Below are 21,888 nucleotides of genomic sequence, written 5' to 3' on the forward strand. Positions count from 1 at the left end.
TGTACTGCGCTGTAATGTTCTATGTTCTAACATTTCTTTGCAATTCTGACAGCTGGAGACATCTACACAGAAAAATGCCATCCTTTTGCTAGGATAGCTTCAACTCTTCTGAACTTAATCTGCTTGTGTTTCACAAAAACTCAGCTTTGTAAACATTCAGCAATTATCTTGCTAAGATTTTGCTTTCCCAAAATGCAGCACCTCGCATTTATCTGAATTAAACTCCATCTGCCACTTCTCAGCCCATTCGCCCATCTGGTCAAGATCCAGTTGTAATCTGAGGTAACCTATTTGCTGTCCACTACACCTCCAATTTTGGTGTCATCTGCAAACTTACTAACTATACCTCTTAAACTCACATCCAAATCATTTATATAAATGATGAAAAGTAGTGGACCCAGCACCGATCCTTGTGGTCTCACTGCTCAAAATTACTTTCCAATGTTTGTTTAAAAAAGAAACAAGTCAGCTTCACCGAACTGAAAACTAATGTTCTTCCACTTTTGTATCCGAATTCAGAAATAATAATACATATTGCAAACGTGAGTCATTCCCTTTAGTCTTGAATGCTTAATAAATCTTACTTTGTTTTGACTGTATGGAATTTACTGTGCTTGTTTTTAATTTGGACTTCACAAACAAGGTTCTGTAAAACACACCATGGCCTATTATTTTTAAAAAGGAAAAGAATATTTAAAAACCACCTCTATTATTGGCAGAAATAAAAATATTTCTATTCACTTCTTCTTCCTGTCACTGACAGAAATAGAGATCTCATGTCCAGATCCAAGAGACAAGTTAAAAATTTGATCAAAGGGCACATAAAATCTGACCAGAGGCCAAATTTGTAAAAGAGCCTGAACTGGTTACTGAAAGAAACTCATTGGAAACCAGAGAGGGAAAATATAGTGGCTGAAATTAGACCCAAGATACTCCAGATAACTTTTTGAGCAGTTGGACCTTAATCCATATCTGAAAAAGATAGAAGAGTCAGAACTAAGAAATGTAATTTGGAATTTCTCTCTTTTCCTTTCTGTTCTTCCTTGGAGTAATGTATTGTTAACCAGGGTTTTCAATACTGCAACAAAACCTGCTTTGTTTTCACCCTGAAGAATTTGCTGAGAGTCTTTTTTAAATTGGACTTGGCTGACATGGTTTGGGGAAACATAGCACTGCCAATATGTTTTGTTTAAAAGTAATTAGTAAATAAGAATAGCAATGTTTTAAAAAGAATTCTGTTATGGAGAGGAGAACAGTAAAAATAATTAGAATTCTCTTCCTTCTGTCTGAAAAACAATGCACCTCCGAGGAAGTGGTGGAGGCTGGTACAATTGCAACATTGAAAAGGCATCTGGATGGGTATATGAATAGGAAGGGTTTAAAGGGATATTGGTCGGGTGTTGGTAAGTGGAGTAGATTGGGTTGGGATATCTGGTCGGCATGGACAAGTTGGACTGTTTGCTTACATCTCTGTGACTCTATCTAAACCCTTGACCTATGCTCCCTTGAAGGAAAAGTTCAGCACGTGTGGGAGCACAACCATCTTTTAAGTTTCCATCTGAGTGGTAGGAAGTGTAGGATCAATATTTGGAGGGTGCATGAGTTAAATGCGGGTGTCCATTTTCAATAGTTACTCAGGATTTAGACCATGTATTTAATGATGTAACTGCTCCTGAGTAACTATTTACTTTATCAGAACCCTCCAAATGCTCCAATTTATATGGAGACTTCCACAGGGTTGCGCAGGCATAGAGGAATTGCCAAGCAGGAAGTTCAATTTCCCGGACAATTCCTTCGGAGTCTGCTGTGATGGGAATTCTGCAGGGATTTCATGCACAATTCCCATCAACTCTGATATAATGACCGTCTAGCCAGCAGAAAATCCTGGTCATTGTCTTTAAATTCCAGGTGCACACATTCTATCAGTGCTGTCCAAACGATAATACATTGTGTGACTTTTCCTTCGGTGGAGCAAATTGTTATAGTTTGGAATACATTCCCTATGGGCGTGATCAAAGCAGATTAATTTTCAAAAGGGAATTGGATATTTACTTGAAAAGGAAAACAAAACTCAGGGGGTTCTAAGGAAATGCCGATGAGCATATCTTTAAAGGTGTAATATGAATCTGATGAGCTGCTTGATTCTTCCAGGCTTCTGTAAAATAAAAAATATTCAACTCATTCTCAAGCTTTGGATCAAATAAAGTGACATTATGCACAGCAAATAACAGTTGACTAACAAACATTTACATTGAAGTTGATCTTTTTTTAAAATTCATTCGTGGGATGTGGGTGTTCCAGGCTAAGCCAGAATTTATTGCCCATCTGTAATTGCCCAGAGAGCAGTTAAAAGTCTATCACATTGCTGTGGGTCTGGAGCCATACAAAGGCCAGACCAGATAAGGATGGCAGATTTCCTTCCCTGAAGTGTATTAGTAAACCAGATAGGTTTTTCCCAACAATCAACAATGGTCATCATTAGACTCAATTCCAGGTAGTTACTGAATTCAAATTCCACCATCATGCCTTGCAGGATTCAAACCCGGGTCTCCAGACATTATCAGGGCCTCTGATTCCTGATGAAGAGCTTATGCTCGAAACGCCAACTCTTTGCTCCTCGGATGCTGCCTGACCAGCTGTGCTTTTCCAGCTCCACATTCTTCGTCTCTGAATTAACAGTCCAATAATAATACCACTAGGCCATTACATCTTGCTTCAAGTTTAAGGAAAATAGGGTTTGGCAAACACAGAGTATAGAATGTGAACCACTAGTGTCGGTGCGGGAGGACCAATTTCTGCTGTGTGTGGGATGTCTTAAACCTTACCGCACTGGCAACATAGGCTGTATCGCCTGCTTGATCCCATGGGCCAGCTTATAAGGCAAGTATAATCTCAAACATATATCACCTGAGCTGAAAAAAAATGACGCCAGTTCCTAATGTAATTATAGCGAAAACATGTTTATATCTGAATATTGTTTTTTTTTTGGGGGGGTGCACGGGGCGGGTTGAGGAGACACTTGTCTGCTAAATTTAGGTCAAACCTGCATTTCCACACAGAAAAATGAAGTCGTCTTATACACCAGGTCCACTTACACCCTCTGAGCCCTACAGTACGTTGAAATGTCAGCGACAGCCCCTTTTACACGCACACCAGTTTTGTATGTGTTAAAATAATTGGGTGTATTGTAAAGCACACAGGCCTTATCACATGCTTCATCATGGGATGATTTATTTTAATATAAATCATCAACAGGATGTGGTTCTTGAAACGTTCACTGTTTCTCTTTCCATGAATGTTGCCTGATCTGCTGAGTTTCTCCAGCATTCTGTGTTTGGTTCACATTGCAATATTTTATCTTTATATGGGCATCACGGGTGGGACCAGTTACTGCACATCTCTAACAGCCAAGGGCAGGTTAATTGACATTGCAGTGGATCTGGATTCATATGTAGGCCAAAGAAGGTTAGGATGGCAGATTTTCTATCCTGAGGGACATTTATAAACCAGTTTGTATTTTTAAAAAAATGATAATTAACATCAGTTACATGGTTAACATTTTTCTTCCAGATTATTTTTTGCTGAATGCAAATTTCAGCAGCTATCCTCGTGGATTCAATACAATCTTCCCACAATATAACCCTGGGCTTGCTCGTCTAATTGCTTGACCATTGTATAGCTGTCTCCCTTATCTTCACCACTATCCCCTCCCTTCACCAATCCTTCTATATCTTCATCACCATCATCTCTCCTATCATCACCAACAATTCCCTGATCACCAGCACCTCCCCTGTCTTCAGCAATGCTGTGAACATACACAATCAGCATCAGTACTACTTTCACTAAACCAACTTAAGGCGACAGAACAGAGTAAATGGTGTAAGCAGTAGCCAGTTCAGTTGTGTTCTAAGGAAGAATCTCAAATTGAACAAAATGTCAACTTATATAGGATCAGAGTTCACTCAACTTCCAATGGCTGAATGCATCTGAATGCAGGTTGAAAGCGAGTTTCTCATTTACTGAGGCCATAGTTTGGATGTGATTGGGGTGTATATGTTAGTTATCTAGCATGGGACATTTGTTGGTAGCTTGTTCCTGGTGCCACTGTACTGGCCCAGACCAATTAATTCCACTCCCGTTGTTGCACTTGACTGCCTCCAGCTGACTTTTCCTGGGTATTTCTTCCTCAAAGTGCTATATCTGTGAAACAATGAAATACTGCCCTGTGCAGTAGGTTAATTAGGCAAAAGGCTACATTTAGAAAGGTTTAGACCTTAAAGGACATAAACATGAGCATGGAAAAGGAGTAGGCGATTAGAAAATGGGGTTGGAATAGTTTGGTGCTTGTTTTATATCCAGATAGACGCGATGCATCGAAGGGTGTTTTCCTGTGCCATAGGCACCCTTGCATTTGTCAATGATTTAGTGAAAGCAAAGTGCAGTATTGAACATTTAAGCAAGTCAGGCTGCCTCTGTGGAAAAAGAAAAAGTTAATGCCAGGCCTTTGGTCAGAAATGGAAACAAGTTTGAGATACAATTTTTTTTTATGCAAGTACAGAGGCATTGGTGGGGTGCGGGATTAACAGGAGAGTGAAAGTGAAAGTCTGTGATGGTGGAAGACGGGACTGATTAAAATCCAAAAAGCATGGTGGTAGAGGGCAAAAATACATTGAAGTTTGAATACTTTTTAAGTTTGCATATCAAAAGGGCGGCACGGTGGCTTAGTGGTTAGCATTGCTGCCTCACAGCACCAGAGACTTGGGTTCAATTCCTGCCTCGGGTAACTGTCTGTGTGGAGTTTGCACATTCTCCCTGTGTCTGCGTGGGTTTCCTCCAGGTGCTCCGGTTTCCTCCCAAAGTCCAAAGATGTGCAGGTTAGGTGAATTGACCATGCTAAATTACCCGTAGTGTTAGGTGCATTAGTCAGGGGTGAATGTCGGGGAATGGGTCTGGGTGGGTTGCTCTTCGGTGTGGACTTGTTGGGCTGAAGGGCCTGTTTCCACACTTTAAGTAAGCTAATCTAAAGGGCTCTATGCTCCCCAGCATAGTTCACAAGTTGACCTATGTGCTGATGTGTTTCCCCCCGACTTGATAGAAATACCAATGGCATTGAAGTGTCACTTTATGTAAGTGTTGGGTCACACCCTGGGGAGAATGGTGTCCATCGGAAATGGCCTGGTAAGTTTAAAATTGTGCTCCCACTCTGAGCCATCCAATATGGGCTTGTTCGGTGTTGGAAGGTGAAAATCAAGCAGTGAAGATGGGAAGAGAAGGACTGAAGAAGGACTACATGAAGGCACAGTGAGGGTGAGAAAGTGGATGCGTTCCATTATTCCCTCATACATCTGCCCCAAGATGGCAGCGGAATAGGGCTCCTGAGCTGGGGCTTGTCTGCTCTGACTGCTTTGCCTTTTCTCACTTTTTGCTAAACATTTTTGTTTTTAACCTTACATTCTGGAGTGAGCTGAGTTGAGGGGTCAGCAGCGATGGCAGTGGCTGAGGTCCCACAACCTGTCTTTTGCGCAAGCTGGCTGGTGCAGCGCCGCTGTGAGGGGGCTCCTTCGAGGTCCGGAGCAGGTGAAAGCGGCTTGGGGGCATGATGTTGTACTGGATCAGGATTTTCCACCGAGCCGGGCCGGACGCGAGCAGTCGACGTCAAGTTGGCATCACGGAGGAGCGCGTGCTCAGCGCGGAGGAAGACCAATTTGCACGGGAGGAACAATCAAGCTCAGTGTTGGGAAGATTGAATCATCATGGAGAGTGTGAGCCCTTGTGAGGAAGCCCAGTCTGCAGGCCCATTGCTGAAGAAGGACCATAATCTTTATTTTTTTCTACTTTATATAAGAGAGACTGTAATGTTTAACTTTTAACCTATTTGTGCATAAGATGGCACCAGGAATGTGACTTTGTATACTTTTCATTGTACTCCCGTATCCCTGTATTTGAGTACATGTGACAATACACTTAATTCTAATTCTAAACCTAATTGTAATTCTCCTAAGAATTACACTGTTTGAGTAGCTAGAAGTATCCTAAACTCAGGACCATCTCAATAACTTTCCCCCGATCAGATACAAATGCAGTTAACGTTTCCCTCTGATTCAGTATTCTGTATCCCATTTGTGTACGATTTTGTATAAACATCATTTGAAATGCATCAGCTTGATTCAGTTAGTCACCTTCCTACCTCTGAGTCAGAAAAGGTTATGGTTTCCAGCCCTGCTTTAAGATATTGACAGCTCATCTGAGCATTGACCATCCTGCATGCTGCACAGTACAAGGTGCTATTTCTAAGGCAGGATATTAAACTTAAGCTCACGCGACTTGTTCAGGTGGATGCAAAAGAACCCTTTTGTATTACGCAGAGAACACAGAATCTTCCACTGTACAGACTGACAACCATCTTTCACTCAGAAACACTTCAAAAATGAAGGCGAAAGCATAATTAAATTACTGAGAGTGGGACTTAACAATGTCGTAAGTGTTAGTGTTTGCGGTATAATGATAGAGAGAAGAGGAATTGGATATGAAGAATCTCTGAGCATGTGAAAACCATTTTATAAACACAGATTTGTCCTTCTTATTCTATTATATCAACCGGATTTATTACATCCATTTCTGCAACGAATTCCTAATTGCATACTTTGCAGATTTAGTAAAAGCCAAATTCAAATAAGGAGCATAGTTTTGCATGTGCTGCTTAAAACTTTAAAACCACATCACCTTTTATCTTTTTTATGCTGGTAGTTTGCCAAAGCCTATTTTTAACAGTTGAACGCAACAAAGTGCCTCAGGTTCTGTTCGTTTCAGTTCCTTTTTCATTCACCTTTTCATTTATATTGCAAAGAGTCTCAAAATACTGTACATGGTGCATCAACTTAGAAATACAGTCAGTGTAACTGAACAGAGCCTGAAACTTGTGGCTTGTTCAAAATTAATTCATTTGAACAAAAAGTTTGGGTGTGAGGGGACATGCTAGTCTTATATAAAAAATTAGCAAGAGATCATAGGAATGCCTGGAACATGCACATAAAGATGCTGGGCCTCAGAAGCTAGGGATCTGGCAAATTCATGATGTAAAGCATTATATTCTCCGAAGTGTATTGAGACGAACTGGAGAGAGTGAGCATCTGGGCAGGCACCCACTGTATAGCTGGTGTTCCTTGTTCACATTTGTTATTTTACAACTTGCTTATCCATTCATTAGGAGCCTTGAGTGATTCATTTGAAAGCCACTGGTTAGACCATTGTAAGTTCAGAGAAACTGAATGGAGAACATTGCACCAATTTTATGTTGAATTTACCAGCTGGACAGTCAAGCGAACATATGAATGCATAAATTAGGAGTAGAAATATCCCATTTAGCCCCTTCTGTGCTCTACTATTCAAGGGGGTGGCACAGTGGCTCAGTGGTTAGCACTGCAGCCTCACAGCACCAGGGACCTGGGATTGATCCCAGCCTCAGGTGATTGTGCAAACTCCGCACAGACATTCTCCCCGTGTCTGCATGGGTTTTCTCTGGGCGCTCTGGTTTCCTCCCACAGACCAAAGATGTGCAGGTTAGGTGAATTGGCCATGTTAAATTGTTCAGGGCTACGTAGATTATGTGTATTAATCAGGGGTGCATGCTGGGTAATAGGGTAGGGGGAATGGGTTTGGGTGGGATATTCTTCGGAGGGTCATTGTGGACTGTTGGGTCAAAGGGCATGTTTCCACACTGTAGGGACTCTATGATCTGATTGTGGCCTTCATGCTGTTGTTTATCTTGTTAGTCAAAAATCTATTGATCTCTGTCTTACAAGTATTCTGTGAACCAGGTTCCAAAGACTCAATTTAAATGAGAAACGTGTTATTTTTAAACTCTGTTCCCTGGTTTTAGTCTGTCCTATGAGGGCAAGTATCCTTTTCTGCCACATTTCCTCAGGATCTTATGTCTCTTTAATAAGTTAGTTTTCTATTCTTCTAGACTCCTGGAATGCCGAAATCCAAGAAGGTGGCTCACCATCAGCTCTTTGAGGGGACTTATTGATGGGCAATAAAGCAGGCAGCATTCTGATTTCATGAATAAATTAAATTTAAAATTCAAAACATAGAACTTGGAACAATTCAGCGCAGAACAGGCCCTTCGGTCCTCAATGTTGCGCTGATCTGTGAACTTATCTAAGCCCATCCCCTGACACTATCCCATCATCATCCATATGCTTATCCAAGGACTGTTTAAATGTCACTAATGTGGCTGAGTTAACTACATTGGCAGGTAGGGCATTCCACGCCCTTACTACTCTCTGAGTAAAAAACCTGCTTCTGACATCTGTCTTAAATCTAAAGCCCCTCAATTTGCAGCTATGCCCCCCGCGTACAAGCTGACGTCATCATCCTGGGAAAAAGACTTTCACTGTCTATCCTATCTAATCCTCTGATCATCTTGTGTGTCTCTATTAAATCCCCTCTTAGCCAGTGATAAAATAAGAACAATTTGCTCCCAGAGCTGAACAGGCATCTAAAACACGCTGTTCATTTTGCACTTGTCTGTATCAAAGGGAGATTAGGATAGTATTGATCAATAATATACTCACTCAGACCATTGTGAAATGTTGCGAATCAACTGTTGCATAAAAATTCAGCCTCTTTGGAGGAGACTGCATCACTATCTTTTTTTGTATCATTGGCTGCAGTCAACATGAATTAAGTACCTATACTTGATAGAAAACTTTAATCAGCTACTTTCTGACTTCATACAATGCTGTGATTATTATAAGGCAAATGTTTAGGTTTGAAATTGATACCATTTTCATCCAAATTAGATTAAATGAATTGTACCAAAGATTTTGTTTTCCCTTGGCCTCTGATCTGTTATTGCAGTCACAGTGTGCATTTATATATATATATATATGACTTGCCAACTTTAAGGGTACTTAAATGGTCATTGGATAAACATATGGATGATAGTAGAATAGTGTAGGTTTGATGAGCTTCAGATTGGTTTCACAGATTGGTGCAACATCGAGGGCCGAAGGGCCAGTTTCTGATAACCCTCAAGATGTTGCTGATGGGGGACCTCAGCGATCAAGATGATTCCTTCTTGTTGCAGATGGTCATTGCCTGGCATTTGGTGGTGAGAAATCTATTTCTCACTTGTCAGCCTACCTGTCCCCAACTTACGACCTTGCCCCCACCCCACTCCATTATTTGCAGCTCCCCTTACACCCACCTCCAGTTCTGAAGAAGGTTTACAACTGAAACATTGACTACTCCACCTCCTGATGCTGCCTGGCTTGCTGTGTTCTTCCAGCCTTCTGCTTGTCTACCTTGGATTCCAGCATCTGCTGTTTTCTTGTCTCTAACCGACACTGAGTATTATCCAGGTTTTGTTGCATGTGGAAATGGAGTATCCAAGGAGTCATAAATGGTGCTGAATACAATGTAGTCATTAGTGAACATCCCTACTTCTGACCTTGTGATGGGGCAAAGATCATGGTTTAAGCAGCTGAATATAGGTGGGCCTAGAGCAATGTCCTGGGACTGAGACGATTGGTCTCCAACAATAATAATCATCTTCCTTTCTTCTAGATATAAGTTCCAGTCACTTTAAGTTTGTTAGGGTTCCTTGACACCAAACTTGGTCAAATGCTCCCTTGACCAGTCACTCTCACCTTTGGAATTCAGCTTTATCATCTATGATTGACCAAGTGGTCCTGACCAAATCTAAGTCATGAAGCAGTGAATAGGTTATCAGTGAGTGAGAGTCACTTGATTGCAACGCTAATTGACATTGTTTGATGATGACTCAGGATTGGCCAGGTTGAATTTGTCCTCCTTTTTGTGGGCAGGGCACACCTGTGCAACTTTCCACATTTATGGGACAGATGCCAGTCTTGTGGTCCTTCTGGTAAAGCTTGGCTAGGGTCATGGTTAGTTCTGGTGGATAAGCCTTCTGTATTACCCCTGAGATGTTGTCAGGGCCTGCAGCCTTTTGCAGTATCCAGTGGTCTTGCAATTAATTGAATTGGTTGAGGACTGGCATTCGTGACCATTGTTCCCTCTACACTGCGTGGCTATAAAGGCACCACGAGGTTACTCCGAAATTACATGCACAAAGGTGGGTGTGACCAGCATGTGACATCCCATTGTCAGCAGGTTCTGGCATGCACACAGCTTGGTGATTCGAACACCCAGCGAGGATTAGAGGGTGTTTTCCTGATGAAGCTGAATTGAATCATCTACTTCTAGCTGAAGATGGTTGGAAATGGTTCTGCCTTCTCTGTCAGACTGAAGTACTGGGAATCCGAGAGTTTTGAGGATAAGTTTGTTTTTTTTTTGGAGCCTCCTTCTCTTGTAAATCATTTCATTGTCTCCCACCTTTTTCAGTCTTGAATTTGACCGGACAGCAGAGCTTTAACCTGATCTGATGGTTGTGGGATCACTTCGCATCACATGCTCGCAGTGCTTTGAATTTCACTTTTCTTCCCATTCACCATAAACGGGATGGATTGAAGTAAAGGAAAAGACTAGTATTGATTGCAGCTTCAGTCAAGCTTAGTGCTATGATGTAGAGAAACTGGTGTTGGACTGGAGTAGACAAAATTAAAAATCTCGCAACACCAGGTAATAGTCCACCAGGTTTATTTAGCAGCAGTAGCTTTCAGAGCGCTGCTCCTTCCTCAGGTAGCTTAGCGCTGTATGACTGTAATTAACCTTACTCTGTCCAAGGCCCCAATTCCAATGGAATATCAGCGATCCATCCTGACATGGAGAACCCCCTCAGGATACGGTAACCTTTGCCCTTGAGATTGGACGTGGTCTGTAATGCAACATTAGTCTCGTCAGAGTCAAAAAAGATAAAAAAAATGCGTGTCACACACATTTACTCTGGTCAGGGGACCTTGTTTGAACTCAAGGTCTGTAACCATGAATCAAATTATCCATGAATCATTTGCTCCAGTGCTCTGGTATCCAATGAATACACATCCAAAGAATCTTTATACATGTTAGGGATGGAAAGTGCATCATTGCTACCTAATTATGAATCTATTTGGAATTTGTTTTAGATGTACTGGAAAAATACTGTCCAAATATTTAACTGCCAGGAGCTGGTTCCAAGCCGAGGCGGAATTGACAGAATGAAGGTTTTCTCTGTCTGTAAAGGACTTATGTGTGAAGTGTGTTGGGCCTGCATTTCAATCCATTTTCGAGACAGGCTTGAGTTTGCAGCCCAAACCTGGGACTAATTTACTCCTAATTGGCAGTCTCACTCAAGAGGGCCACAGGTGGGTAGTGTGGGAATTGGAGAGTTGCCAGATCTGTGCAGTGGGTCATGCTGCTCCTATTTGAGGCAAGTTGCTGGCAGACTGTATAGTGCTTTTACTGTGCTTCACCAACAGTGTTGACACTGACTTGGGAGCACTTGATGCTAATTTAGGTTGCTGAGAAAAAGCAAGTATCCATTTCCTCAATATCCACATCCCTCCTTTTGCTGAGTGGAAAATCGCTCCCAAAGAAAAATCAAAATTTCAGTCAGTTATTGCAGCTTCAGTACAATCAGCCAGAAAAATGTTAATTTTGAAGATTTTTTGGATTTATTTATTGAGTGAGAAAAGCACAGGGAGGCATTAAGTTCATTCCTTTTCAGTGGGTGGACCAGCTTATGACTCTGCAGTTGCATTTTTTAAATGAAGAAATACTGCTGTGAAGAGTTAACAAAAAGTATGTGTTTTCAAAGCCATCTTCATCCTTTCTTGCTGTGCTCATACTGCAGGCTTAATGGATTTTAAATGGCTTAACAGTGCTATCCCAGGAGATGTTGGTCCAGATGGTCTGTAAATGCAATAGGAAGTACCAGAACATCAAAGATTAAGAGATAGTCACGTTGACTCATATATTTAGTGGAATTTGATACTGGAAAATGAGTGATTATGCATTGGTACTCTGTAACTAGTCAGTAATAGCCTAAAATCTTCTTTTATTTATTTGCAGAGCGGTTATCAAAATATTTGGATGTGACATAAAGGGACAAACAACTTGTTTTGGTGTTTTTAAGACCAAACTGAAAAATAATTATAGTGATTACAAAGTTTAAGCAATGTTATATTGATGGTTGAGTACAATAATAACATTGTACTCTGCTGCAGCTGTCATTTTGTCATTTCAGATGAAAACTTTCTGGTTGCTAACTGATCGATGAATGCTGATTCCATGTATCTGGCCCTGGTATAAGCACACTTCTGACTAACGAGCCAAATACTGGGTTTAAATCATGTTTTTAAGAAACTTCGCCCTCCCTCCCCCTTCTTTTCACCCACCCATTGATTGAGGAGGGGGGCTGATGTTACATGAATAAGATTGTTCCTGGGAGAACTAAAATTAAAACGGGGATAAATAAAGATAGACTTATTCAAGTTTTGTGGTGAAAGTGAAGGAGGATGACAGGATTTTTCTTTGCATCTGGATAATGAACTTCATATATAATAAAAAGGAATCAATGTCACGCATATCCAGATGAATGGATATGCTGATATTTATGCCAAAAATGCTTGCTTCACTGGGATTTTGTTGCAGCAATATATTTTGTTTCAGGATGAATGGGACTTGCAATGTAGTGAAACTGGGTTTGAGTTGGGTGTCATTAATTTAAGAGACTGCTGCAAACGTCATGTCTGCTGAGACGAGAATTTGCTTCCAAAGATAAATAGTATTTCGTCCACCCTTCCTGTTCTTATTCCCTACTGCTTATGTTTGAAATTGCTTAAAAAGATAAAAGGTCTATCTTTAGTCAATGGATATTGGTCTCGATGGATTTTGTTTTGATGAGTTAATTGCATGACTTTCTAATGGAGGGCTGAAATGAGGAACTACTCTACGGGGATTGGAAAGTGGTCCATTCATTCTGCCTTGCTATCTGAGCTCAGGGCTAAAGTAGATGTATTTTGTTCAGTGTAATTTGAAAGAGACATGTCCACTGGGTTTATAAACTGAGTGTGTGTGGTGCTTGAGCAATTCTTAGCTGTCCCAAAAATTAATATTCCACTTCCTCAAATTGCAACCCAATTATTTCTTAAATATTTCCACATGACCTGTTTCCCTTAAAAATACATTTGGTATGAATTATTTTGCTTTTGTTTTATTAGAATACAAATTTTTGCATTGTTTCATTCCATATCCATATCCATAAGTTTCAAATGGCAGTGTGATCATATTATTCAAGACAGCTCCTGTATGCATATGGTCACTTAGAAACTTCCCTGAGTTTTCCCTGTAATTGTGACAGGAAATCAATCCACAATCCGATCTGTCCTTGACAACATTAGAAGCCAAGCTGCATGCATATCTTCGAGTACAAAGTTAAAAACAGTAAGCCTCACTACAATCATTTTGCAAGTTTGGCTCCAGTTTGATATTAGTCTGGAACACAACATGCGGTGTTGCAAATTGCATTTTTAAAACTGTTGCTAAAGGAAAAAAAAGACTGACGATTAGGAGAAAACAATCAACTGTCTTACCAGACGTTCAATTATTATAAATGTTTACAGTGTAATCTGAAAAATAATGTTGGTAGAAGAAAATGATCAGAAACGTCACATAGTTTTGGTTTTCAGATGGCTTCAAGAATGTTTTGTGTACCACATTTTGAAAATAGTTGATAACAGGAAAACATATAATCCTGAAGACAGATTTAACAAGGTATTTAACTTTAATATAAACAGATTATCTCCGATGGAAGAGAAAGAATCTCTTTACATCAGATACTGGATCAGCAAATGTTTGTGCTAAAACAGGGTAACAGTAACACTCATTTATTTTGCCTTCCTGTTTTGCTTCATCACTTTCAAGGACACATCTGTTCATGGTTTTATTTGGTGGGCATTGCCTAGGGCAGAGGAGGACTTGAGGACATGATGTATGTGAGGCTGCCAGTAATTGGTGTTGGAGTGAGTGGTGTTCCTGGGAAACAAAACCAAAAGGGAAGGGGAAACCCAACAATTACTCAGCTAAAATAATTTGTTTTGTGGAAGATGGAATAGTATCACTGGGAGAAATGGGGATGCTGCAGGAGGGATGGAGAGACTGGGATGGGGATAGAATCAAGGGGAAAGCTTTGAAGAGAGTCTATCACAAGAGAGTGGTAGATGAAGTAATGGAATTGGTAAATGGTGCATGATACAGCGACAACTCTTCGCAATTAGCTTCTTATTCCAAAGCTGTTCCTTGTGCTAAAGTTGGAGTTTTGCCACATTTAAATGAAGAGCAGAAACCAGTTAGCTGAATTAAAAGAATATGTCAGCATTCATTCTGTAAGTGAAGAAGATGATGATAATCTACAGTGTTCAGAGTTTTTATAAAATTTAACTAAACAGCAGGCCATCACACAAACCTGTCATGAAATCTGGAAGCTGAACAAGGTCATGGGGGTATCAGGAAATGGGATATATTCCACTACTGGAACCCTCTCCATCTCAGGATTGCTGGCAAGTGGGATATTTCTATAAACCCAGACTAAAGTGGCCTGAAGGCGGGTGCTTCATCCAGAAAGAGAAGTTTAAAAGCTATTTGAGTCCCATGAAGCCTCAGCACAGTGCTTTCAGAATAGTCAACAGCTCACCTATGTATGGCTGAGCTTTCAAACCTCTCTTTAAACTCCTCACCCCACCTTTCTCCCTCATACCCACACCCCTTCCACCACTGTCCACGTAATTAAAAATATTCACAAGCCCCATTACAGCAGTTGAAAGCCATTGAATATCCCATAAAAATCTGTACGCAAGCAAACATCAGAACTGCTGTCTCAACAGATGATTACACTGAATATGTAAAAGCAGTGGGAAAGGTGCAACATTTATACTTGGCTATCGTACAAGGCTGCCCTTTGAAAAGTGTGAAATGTCATCTGTTTTTCTTTAGGTCAACTGAAGACTATTCCACTTTACAATGTTGATCCTTTCTTTGACAATGTTGCCAGGAATGGGAAGGTAGTGGCTCAGTGTTAATGTCGCTGGGCCAGCAAGCCAGAACCCCACGCTAATGTGCTGAGAACATGGGTTCACATTTCACCATGGCAGATAATGAAATTTGGATTTTTTTTTAAAAAAAGGAATTAAAAGCTAGCCTAATGGTTACCCTGAAGCCACTACCCTTTAGGGAAGGACATCTATTGTCCATACCTTGTCTGGTTTACACATGCGCTTGAGTTTTGACTGCCTTGGTAATGTGCTGTAAATGCTGGTCAAGCCATTGGTACCTACATCCCATGAACAAATTTTTTTAAAGAAAGTAATAATCCAGAAAATGTTATTTAAAAGAGTTTCTTCATCCAGTAATTCACCTTTTTGAACACAGATGAAACTCATACTGGGGCATTTCATGATGAGCTGCTATTTATTTCTTCACATTTTACACATTTCCCGCATCCAGTCCATTGTTGACAAGTTCTGTAAACAGGAGTCATTCTGGATTCGAAGTGTTAACTTTGCTTCCCTCTCCATAGGTGCTGCCAGGCCAGTTGGCTTCTCCAGTGCTTTCTGCTTTTATTTCAGATTTCCAGCATCTGTAACATTTTGCTTTTATATCCGAAACAATCCGGCCAACACCATGGAAATAAAAATAACTGAGCTGGGGTAGGCTCTCAATGAGTACACAATACTGTCGGCTCCATCCATCAGTGGAGTGAATGGACTCAGGGATCTGTTCACTGATCCACTCTCTTGAGAAAGAGCTGAGGACAGGGATAGGGGCACAATCTCCAGCTGCCAAAGGTTTTTGTTTTGGTCCTGCTTCCATTTGATCTAAGCTGCTGCCAAGGACATCCTGCCTCAAGTCACAGAACAAGATCAGTACTCAGCTATAGGGGCTGATGTTGTTATTGGCAGATTTCAGTAGAATGGACTGTTTATTCCTTCAGTAAAAGGTGTAAACCTGCCTTTCCAGCTTTGGAGAAAACAGTTCTTCGTTAGATTTTCATATTCTAAAGACCATAAAAGAGACTGTACAGAAAGGTATCACATTATACCGAAATTGTAAAATCCCAGGATGTAGTTTATTTCATTGCCCCATCCCTAAGTGCCCAGAGGGCAGTTTAAAGTCAGCTGTGTTGCTATGAGTCCGGAATCACATGTAGGCCAGACTAGAAAATGCCAACAGTTACCTTTCCTAAAGGGCCTTAGTGAACAAGATGGGATTTTCCTGACAATCAGTGGTTTTGTGATCATCATTAGACTTTTAATTCCGGATTCTTATTGCACCAGTGGGATTCAAACCTAGGTCCTTAGAATATTACCTGGATCTCTGAATTAATAGTTTAGTGAGAATACCACTAGGCCATCACCACTGCCTATAATATAGTTAGTTTTATTACTTTGCAATAGTGACTGCACTTCAAAAGCATCGTATTGCTTATAATTCATTTGTTTGTTCAAAAGTGGTGAAAGCCACAGTATAAATATGGATAATTAATTACTTCCGTTGTTTCTCACTTTGTAGAAAAGCCGATTGTCTAAACCGCTTGGCTTTTTAGCATTAGTAAATGTTGTGAGTGAATCTGTCTGTAGGTTAAATCAAATTCTCCTCTTGTTCATTACTCCATAAATTCCCTTTTGGTTTGACCTGCTGAGCCACTGTGACTTCTGCCAAATATATAGGTGTCAGTGCCAACCCCTATATCCTTGTTGATGCTAATCTATTCCTGATAATTCAGTCAGCTCCTACACTTTAAAAAGAGAATCCTGCTGACGATTAATTCAAATTAAGTAAAATCAGCAGCACAGCAAAGTGTTCAGAAAATCAGAAGTCCAAATCAAGTGAGTCTGCTGTGGGAAAGTCAGCTGCTGTGAGAGATAAAGGAGAGATTTTTTTTAAAACCATATGACAAAAAAGGCCAACTGTGGAATGAATAAATCTAATTTCCATGAGCTACCATTATCTGGATTTCCTGAGGAAATATTTTGCAGCTTTAATTATCTAATATAATACAACAGAAGATGTTGATCTGCAGTGCCATTTCCTTTGGCTTAATGTTGCACCTTTTGTTTTTGCAGGAAATTATACACCACTTTCTGAAGCAAAGGCAGAAGGTGGGCTACTTAACACTGGGGAAGGCAACATATTCCTTTTTTTTAAGGAAAGGCAACTAGATAATGCAGCCTCCATTTTCCAATGCCGTTTATGTTTTTCTTTTCTTTTGCCAGGCGCAGATCAGCTGTAGAGACAGTAAACTATGGTACAAAGGCAACTCCTTATCTGGAAACCTTGGACGTGACTCCTGCCACAATTTGCGCATTGTAAAAGCTGCTCAACTCTACACTGCTGCTGCACAAGGCAAGCTATGGGGAACGACAGCCAGAACCCAACGTGTCTCATCAACGATTCATTCAAGTACACCCTGTATGGCTCCGTGTACAGCATTGTATTTATTCTTGGGTTGCTGACAAACTGCACCTCACTGTACTTCTTCAGCTGCAAAATGAAGATGCGCAATGAGACCACGATTTTTATGACCAATCTTGCTGTCTCGGACCTCCTTTTTGTCTTTACACTGCCCTTTAAAATCTTTTACAACATCAACCGCCACTGGCCCTTTGGTGACGGGCTGTGCAAGGTCTCTGGGACAGCGTTCCTCACGAACATATACGGGAGCATGCTGTTTCTCACCTGCATCAGTGCCGACCGATTCCTGGCCATAGTTTACCCCTTCAGGTCCAGGACCATCAGGACAAGGAGAAACACCAGCATCATCTGTGCTGGAGTGTGGCTTCTGGTGCTCAGTGGGGGAATCTCTGCATCTCTATTCTCCACCACTAACAACCGGGGCAATAATTCCAGTACCACCTGCTTTGAAGGTTTCTCCAAGGCCACATGGAAAACCTACCTGTCCAAGATCACCATATTCATTGAAATAGTTGGATTTCTTATTCCCTTGCTGTTGAATCTGACCTGCTCCTCATTGGTTCTGAGGACTCTGAGGAAGCCAGAGACATTGTCTCCAATCGGAGCCAACAAAGAAAGGGTACTGAAGATGATCATTGTGCACTTGTCCATTTTCATAATATGCTTTGTGCCCTACAACTCCATCCTGTTTATCTATGCTCTTGTGCGCTCACAGGCAATTGCAAACTGCTCCTTGGAGAGATTTGCCAAAACCATGTATCCCATCACTTTGTGCCTGGCTACCACAAACTGCTGTCTTGATCCCTTCGTTTATTACTTTACATCGGAATATTTTCAGAAGTATTTCAACATAAGGCCCTGCACCAAGCTCGATTCCATTTTCAAAAGTGAAACACCACTAACAATCAAGGGAGAGGCACTGACTGAGACTGTAAATAAGAATGGAGCCAATATTCATTTAGAATCTCAGTTTTAAGCTCATTACTTGGATGACTGACGATTGCGTTCAGGACTCTATGACGACATTTTGTCTGTAACAAATGTTCTGTGTGATAACGCTGCAGGATTTCAGAAGGAAAGGGTGGAATTTTCCCCTCCCCGTTGCAGCAAGAGTGATGGCGAGTCAAGTGACAAAATAGGGCAGGAGTGAAAAAGTCAGATTCTTGGAGAAGAGAGGAATGTTTCTGATTTCCCTCTCGACTGGTGACTTCAGAATCTCACCCTTGAGTGGTGACTGTTATATTTCCACACGTTAGTATCTTGTTAAAAGAACCAAATTGCCCTAGTTACATCCCACTTCCAATTCTCCTCTCCTCCACTGAGAAATTAGATGGTGCAAATTCCTGACAGGTTAAACAGATTGGGCACCTACTGGCTGCAGCTCACCTCATGCATGTTCAGGCCATTATTTAATTGTATCTTCACAATAACATTCCCGCATGATCCACATCCACTATCTTCTTTGATCCTTCATCCACACCAATCCATGCCAACAAACCACATCTTGCCTGCTCTCAGACCAACTCTGTTCTTTATCTCATCACTCCTTCAATGCCACTTTGAGTGAACAGATGTTGTGAAGTATTGCATTCTGGTAAAACAAACAAGGGTATGACCTCTACAATAAATGATCAGGCCCTGAGTAGTTTTGCAGATCAGAGAGACCTATGGGTACATAATTCTTTGACATTTATGTCTCAGGTAGACAGAATGATTAAGATGTTTAGCACACTTACCTTCATTGCTCAGAGTTGGAAAGTCATGTTGAGGTTGTACAGGATATTGGCGAGGCCTTTTCTGGAGAACTGGATGTAATTTTGGTCACCCGGATAGATAGTATGAAAAATACTATTAAACTGGAGAGGCTTCAGAGAAGATTTAACCAGCATGTTTCCAGGAATGGAGAGTTTCAGTTATAAAAATAGGTTGGAATGTTTTTCTTTGGAGTTTGAGGGGTGACCTTTATAGAGGTTTATAAAATCATGACGGGTATAGATAAGGTGGGTCTTTTCCTTAAGTTGGGGGAGTTTAAAACGAATGGGCATATTTTTAAGGTGAGAGGAGAAAGGTTTAAAAAGGACACGAGGGGCAACATTTTTCACACAGTGACTTGTGAAAAAAGTCCATGCGTGGAATGAACTGCCAGAGGATGCGATGGGTCCAGATATGGTTACAGTGTTTAAAAGACATTTGGATAAGTACATGAATAGGAAAGATGCAGAGGGATATGGCAAGTGGGACTAGTTTAGTTTGGGAACATGGTCAGCATGGACTGGTTGGACCCAAGGGTCTTTTTCCATGCTGTATTACTGTATGACTCTATTCTGCCAGGTCATATTGTGTGCAGGGACAGTCACACATAGACAGAGATGCTTTCATGCTGACATGAAAAAAAAACACATCTTAAAACTCTTAACTCGCTTTCTGAACACGCTCACATTTTATCACTGAGTTATACAACAGGGGCTTGACCATGTCTAGTCCAGTTGGGCAGAGGTCGATGGTCAAGTGCAAGCAGTGCAGGGATTTCACGGAGGTCAGTTGTGATGCTCAGTTCATGCTGCAGTGAGACAAAGGGTAAGATTGATTAGTATGGAAGTGGATGGAAGAACAGCTAGTGATGAATGAGCAGATGATTAGACAGGAAGTGCAGAGGGCAGGAAGGGTCAGTAGGTGGAGAGAATGAGGTGAGTGTTGAGTGGCCACGATGCAGGTGATAGTATGAGTTGGTATTGTGTGCACCTTGGTGAGATGAGTGTGCAATGACCGAGTTAGAGTGAGTGATGTCACAGGGAGTGCGTGGTCGCAGAGAGAAGGTGGTGCCCTGTTGGCGTGCAGTGACCTTGAGGCAATGCGGGACACAGCCTGTTGTGGTTTACTCTCCAGGACTGGCTGCGTTTATTAGCATGGTTTCTGTTGCTGGGTGGTCCGCAGGACAAAGCAGTACCCTCCTCTCCACCAGGCCTGTCCACCAGCACCTCCTGTCCTACCTTGGTGACGTTTACAGTGTTGAGTATTGCAGTGTGAGGGGACATTCAAGCGTCTGACATGGCAAGGCCTTTAAACATGGTGCTGAAGTATTTAAACCGGAAGGTTGCTGCAGTGGCCAGCACTTCCTTCTCTCTGGCATTTCCCCACGAAACACACCCAAAACAAGATAGCATTAATTAAACAGTGAAAAGCAGAAGGTTGGAGATGTTACTTCACTTCCAGCCATTAAACTCACTCGCTGCCTACAAATGGGAAAATTCAGCCCACGGTCATGACATTTGTTGGTGCACGTTGTATAGAATGCAGTCACTTTATCGATCCAAACAACCACTGATGGTAATGATTCTCCAGTAGCAGATTTTCATTCTTCAGTACTCCAAACCAACACCTATTTGGTTCACTCACAAAGAAGAAAGGTTTCCTCTTCTGATTCTGAAACTCAGTTATAACATTATAATATACAATCATTCACCATCACCTCATTTCTATTGTGCATTCCCATGAAGTAGGCATCTGATCTGTTATTTAGTTTTTTAAAAATGGTAAATTACATACAGTACCATTTGTGGCTTTTCTCAGGTCTTGTTTTTAACTCGAGTAACTTGCCTAGTCTTTCAATGAATTCCTGGTTCATGGTCAGCAGGGAAGAATCAGAATCCACCTGCATTGGCAGGTCCTCGATATGAACCATGTTAAGAACAACTCCTACACATTCAAACTCATGCTAAACATTTGTACCTGTCACATTTTGGACAGATTATCTTGTCTGGCAGACATTAGGAATGTAATGCAACAAGAAGAGTTCTAGCCTTGAGGGCAAATCCATGTAAGAGGTCCAAAAGGAATCTCCAAGTCTTTAGACTTCTGCTATTTTGAAGAGATTTACAAGTCTAGAACACAAATGCATTATATTTAGAACCTGAAGCTTGAGAGAGCCAGTATTCTGCGTTCCTAATAAGTCATTCTGTTCAAAAGTAGTGCTGCTGTACCATTTTAACATTGCTTGTTTATTTGTGTGTCACTGAACCTAACCTAATGAAAATAAATTTGCATTTATGCGATTACAGCTTGTCAGTTTACTTATACTTATATCCCAGTAAGTTCTAGATTTTAAGTTTTGGAAATTTAATTGCTTGCATTGCGTTGTTCTAAAATCAGCTGCTTCCAATTGTGTGCCACTTCACACAGACACATTTATTATCATATCAGCTTCAAGTTTACTGTTCAAACAGTCCCTAAATTTCCCATTTTCATACACTGTTGATGGACTCTCTTCAGTGCTTAGCTTGCAGAATGGATTTTAGTGACAAAAAGCAAGTCTTGCTTTTAAAAGAAATTGATTGACAAAATATGTCTGTCGATCTTTGGATGCCATCCAGGTCAGGAATACACAGCATCGACTATAATTGGAGTATAATGGCAAGCTGGGACTGAGGATGAAGGCCAACACATACTGTTAACCTTGTGGGCTGATAGGGCAGTGAAGAGGTGGGCATAGTTCCTGAAACTGATTCTCTGAATTCA

The 21,888-nt window shown here is 41.0% G+C and overlaps 1 protein-coding gene across 1 annotated transcript in view; it reads left to right on the forward strand.

Moving 5' to 3' along the window:
- The window catches only part of LOC122557121 (lysophosphatidic acid receptor 4), a 51,347-nt gene extending 29,922 nt beyond the window's left edge, over positions 1–21,425 (forward strand). Inside the window, exon 2 of the mRNA XM_043704455.2 lies at positions 17,175–21,425. Within this exon, the coding sequence (XP_043560390.1) occupies positions 17,312–18,349 (1,038 nt within the window). The 5' untranslated portion in view covers positions 17,175–17,311 and the 3' untranslated portion in view covers positions 18,350–21,425. The remainder of the gene's footprint in view (positions 1–17,174) is intronic.
- Positions 21,426–21,888: the final 463 nt, after the last annotated feature.

This window comes from Chiloscyllium plagiosum, unplaced genomic scaffold, assembly GCF_037043375.1.
Source record: "Chiloscyllium plagiosum isolate Xiang-an unplaced genomic scaffold, Cpla_swu_hap1 HiC_scaffold_11, whole genome shotgun sequence".
NCBI lineage: Eukaryota > Metazoa > Chordata > Chondrichthyes > Orectolobiformes > Hemiscylliidae > Chiloscyllium > Chiloscyllium plagiosum.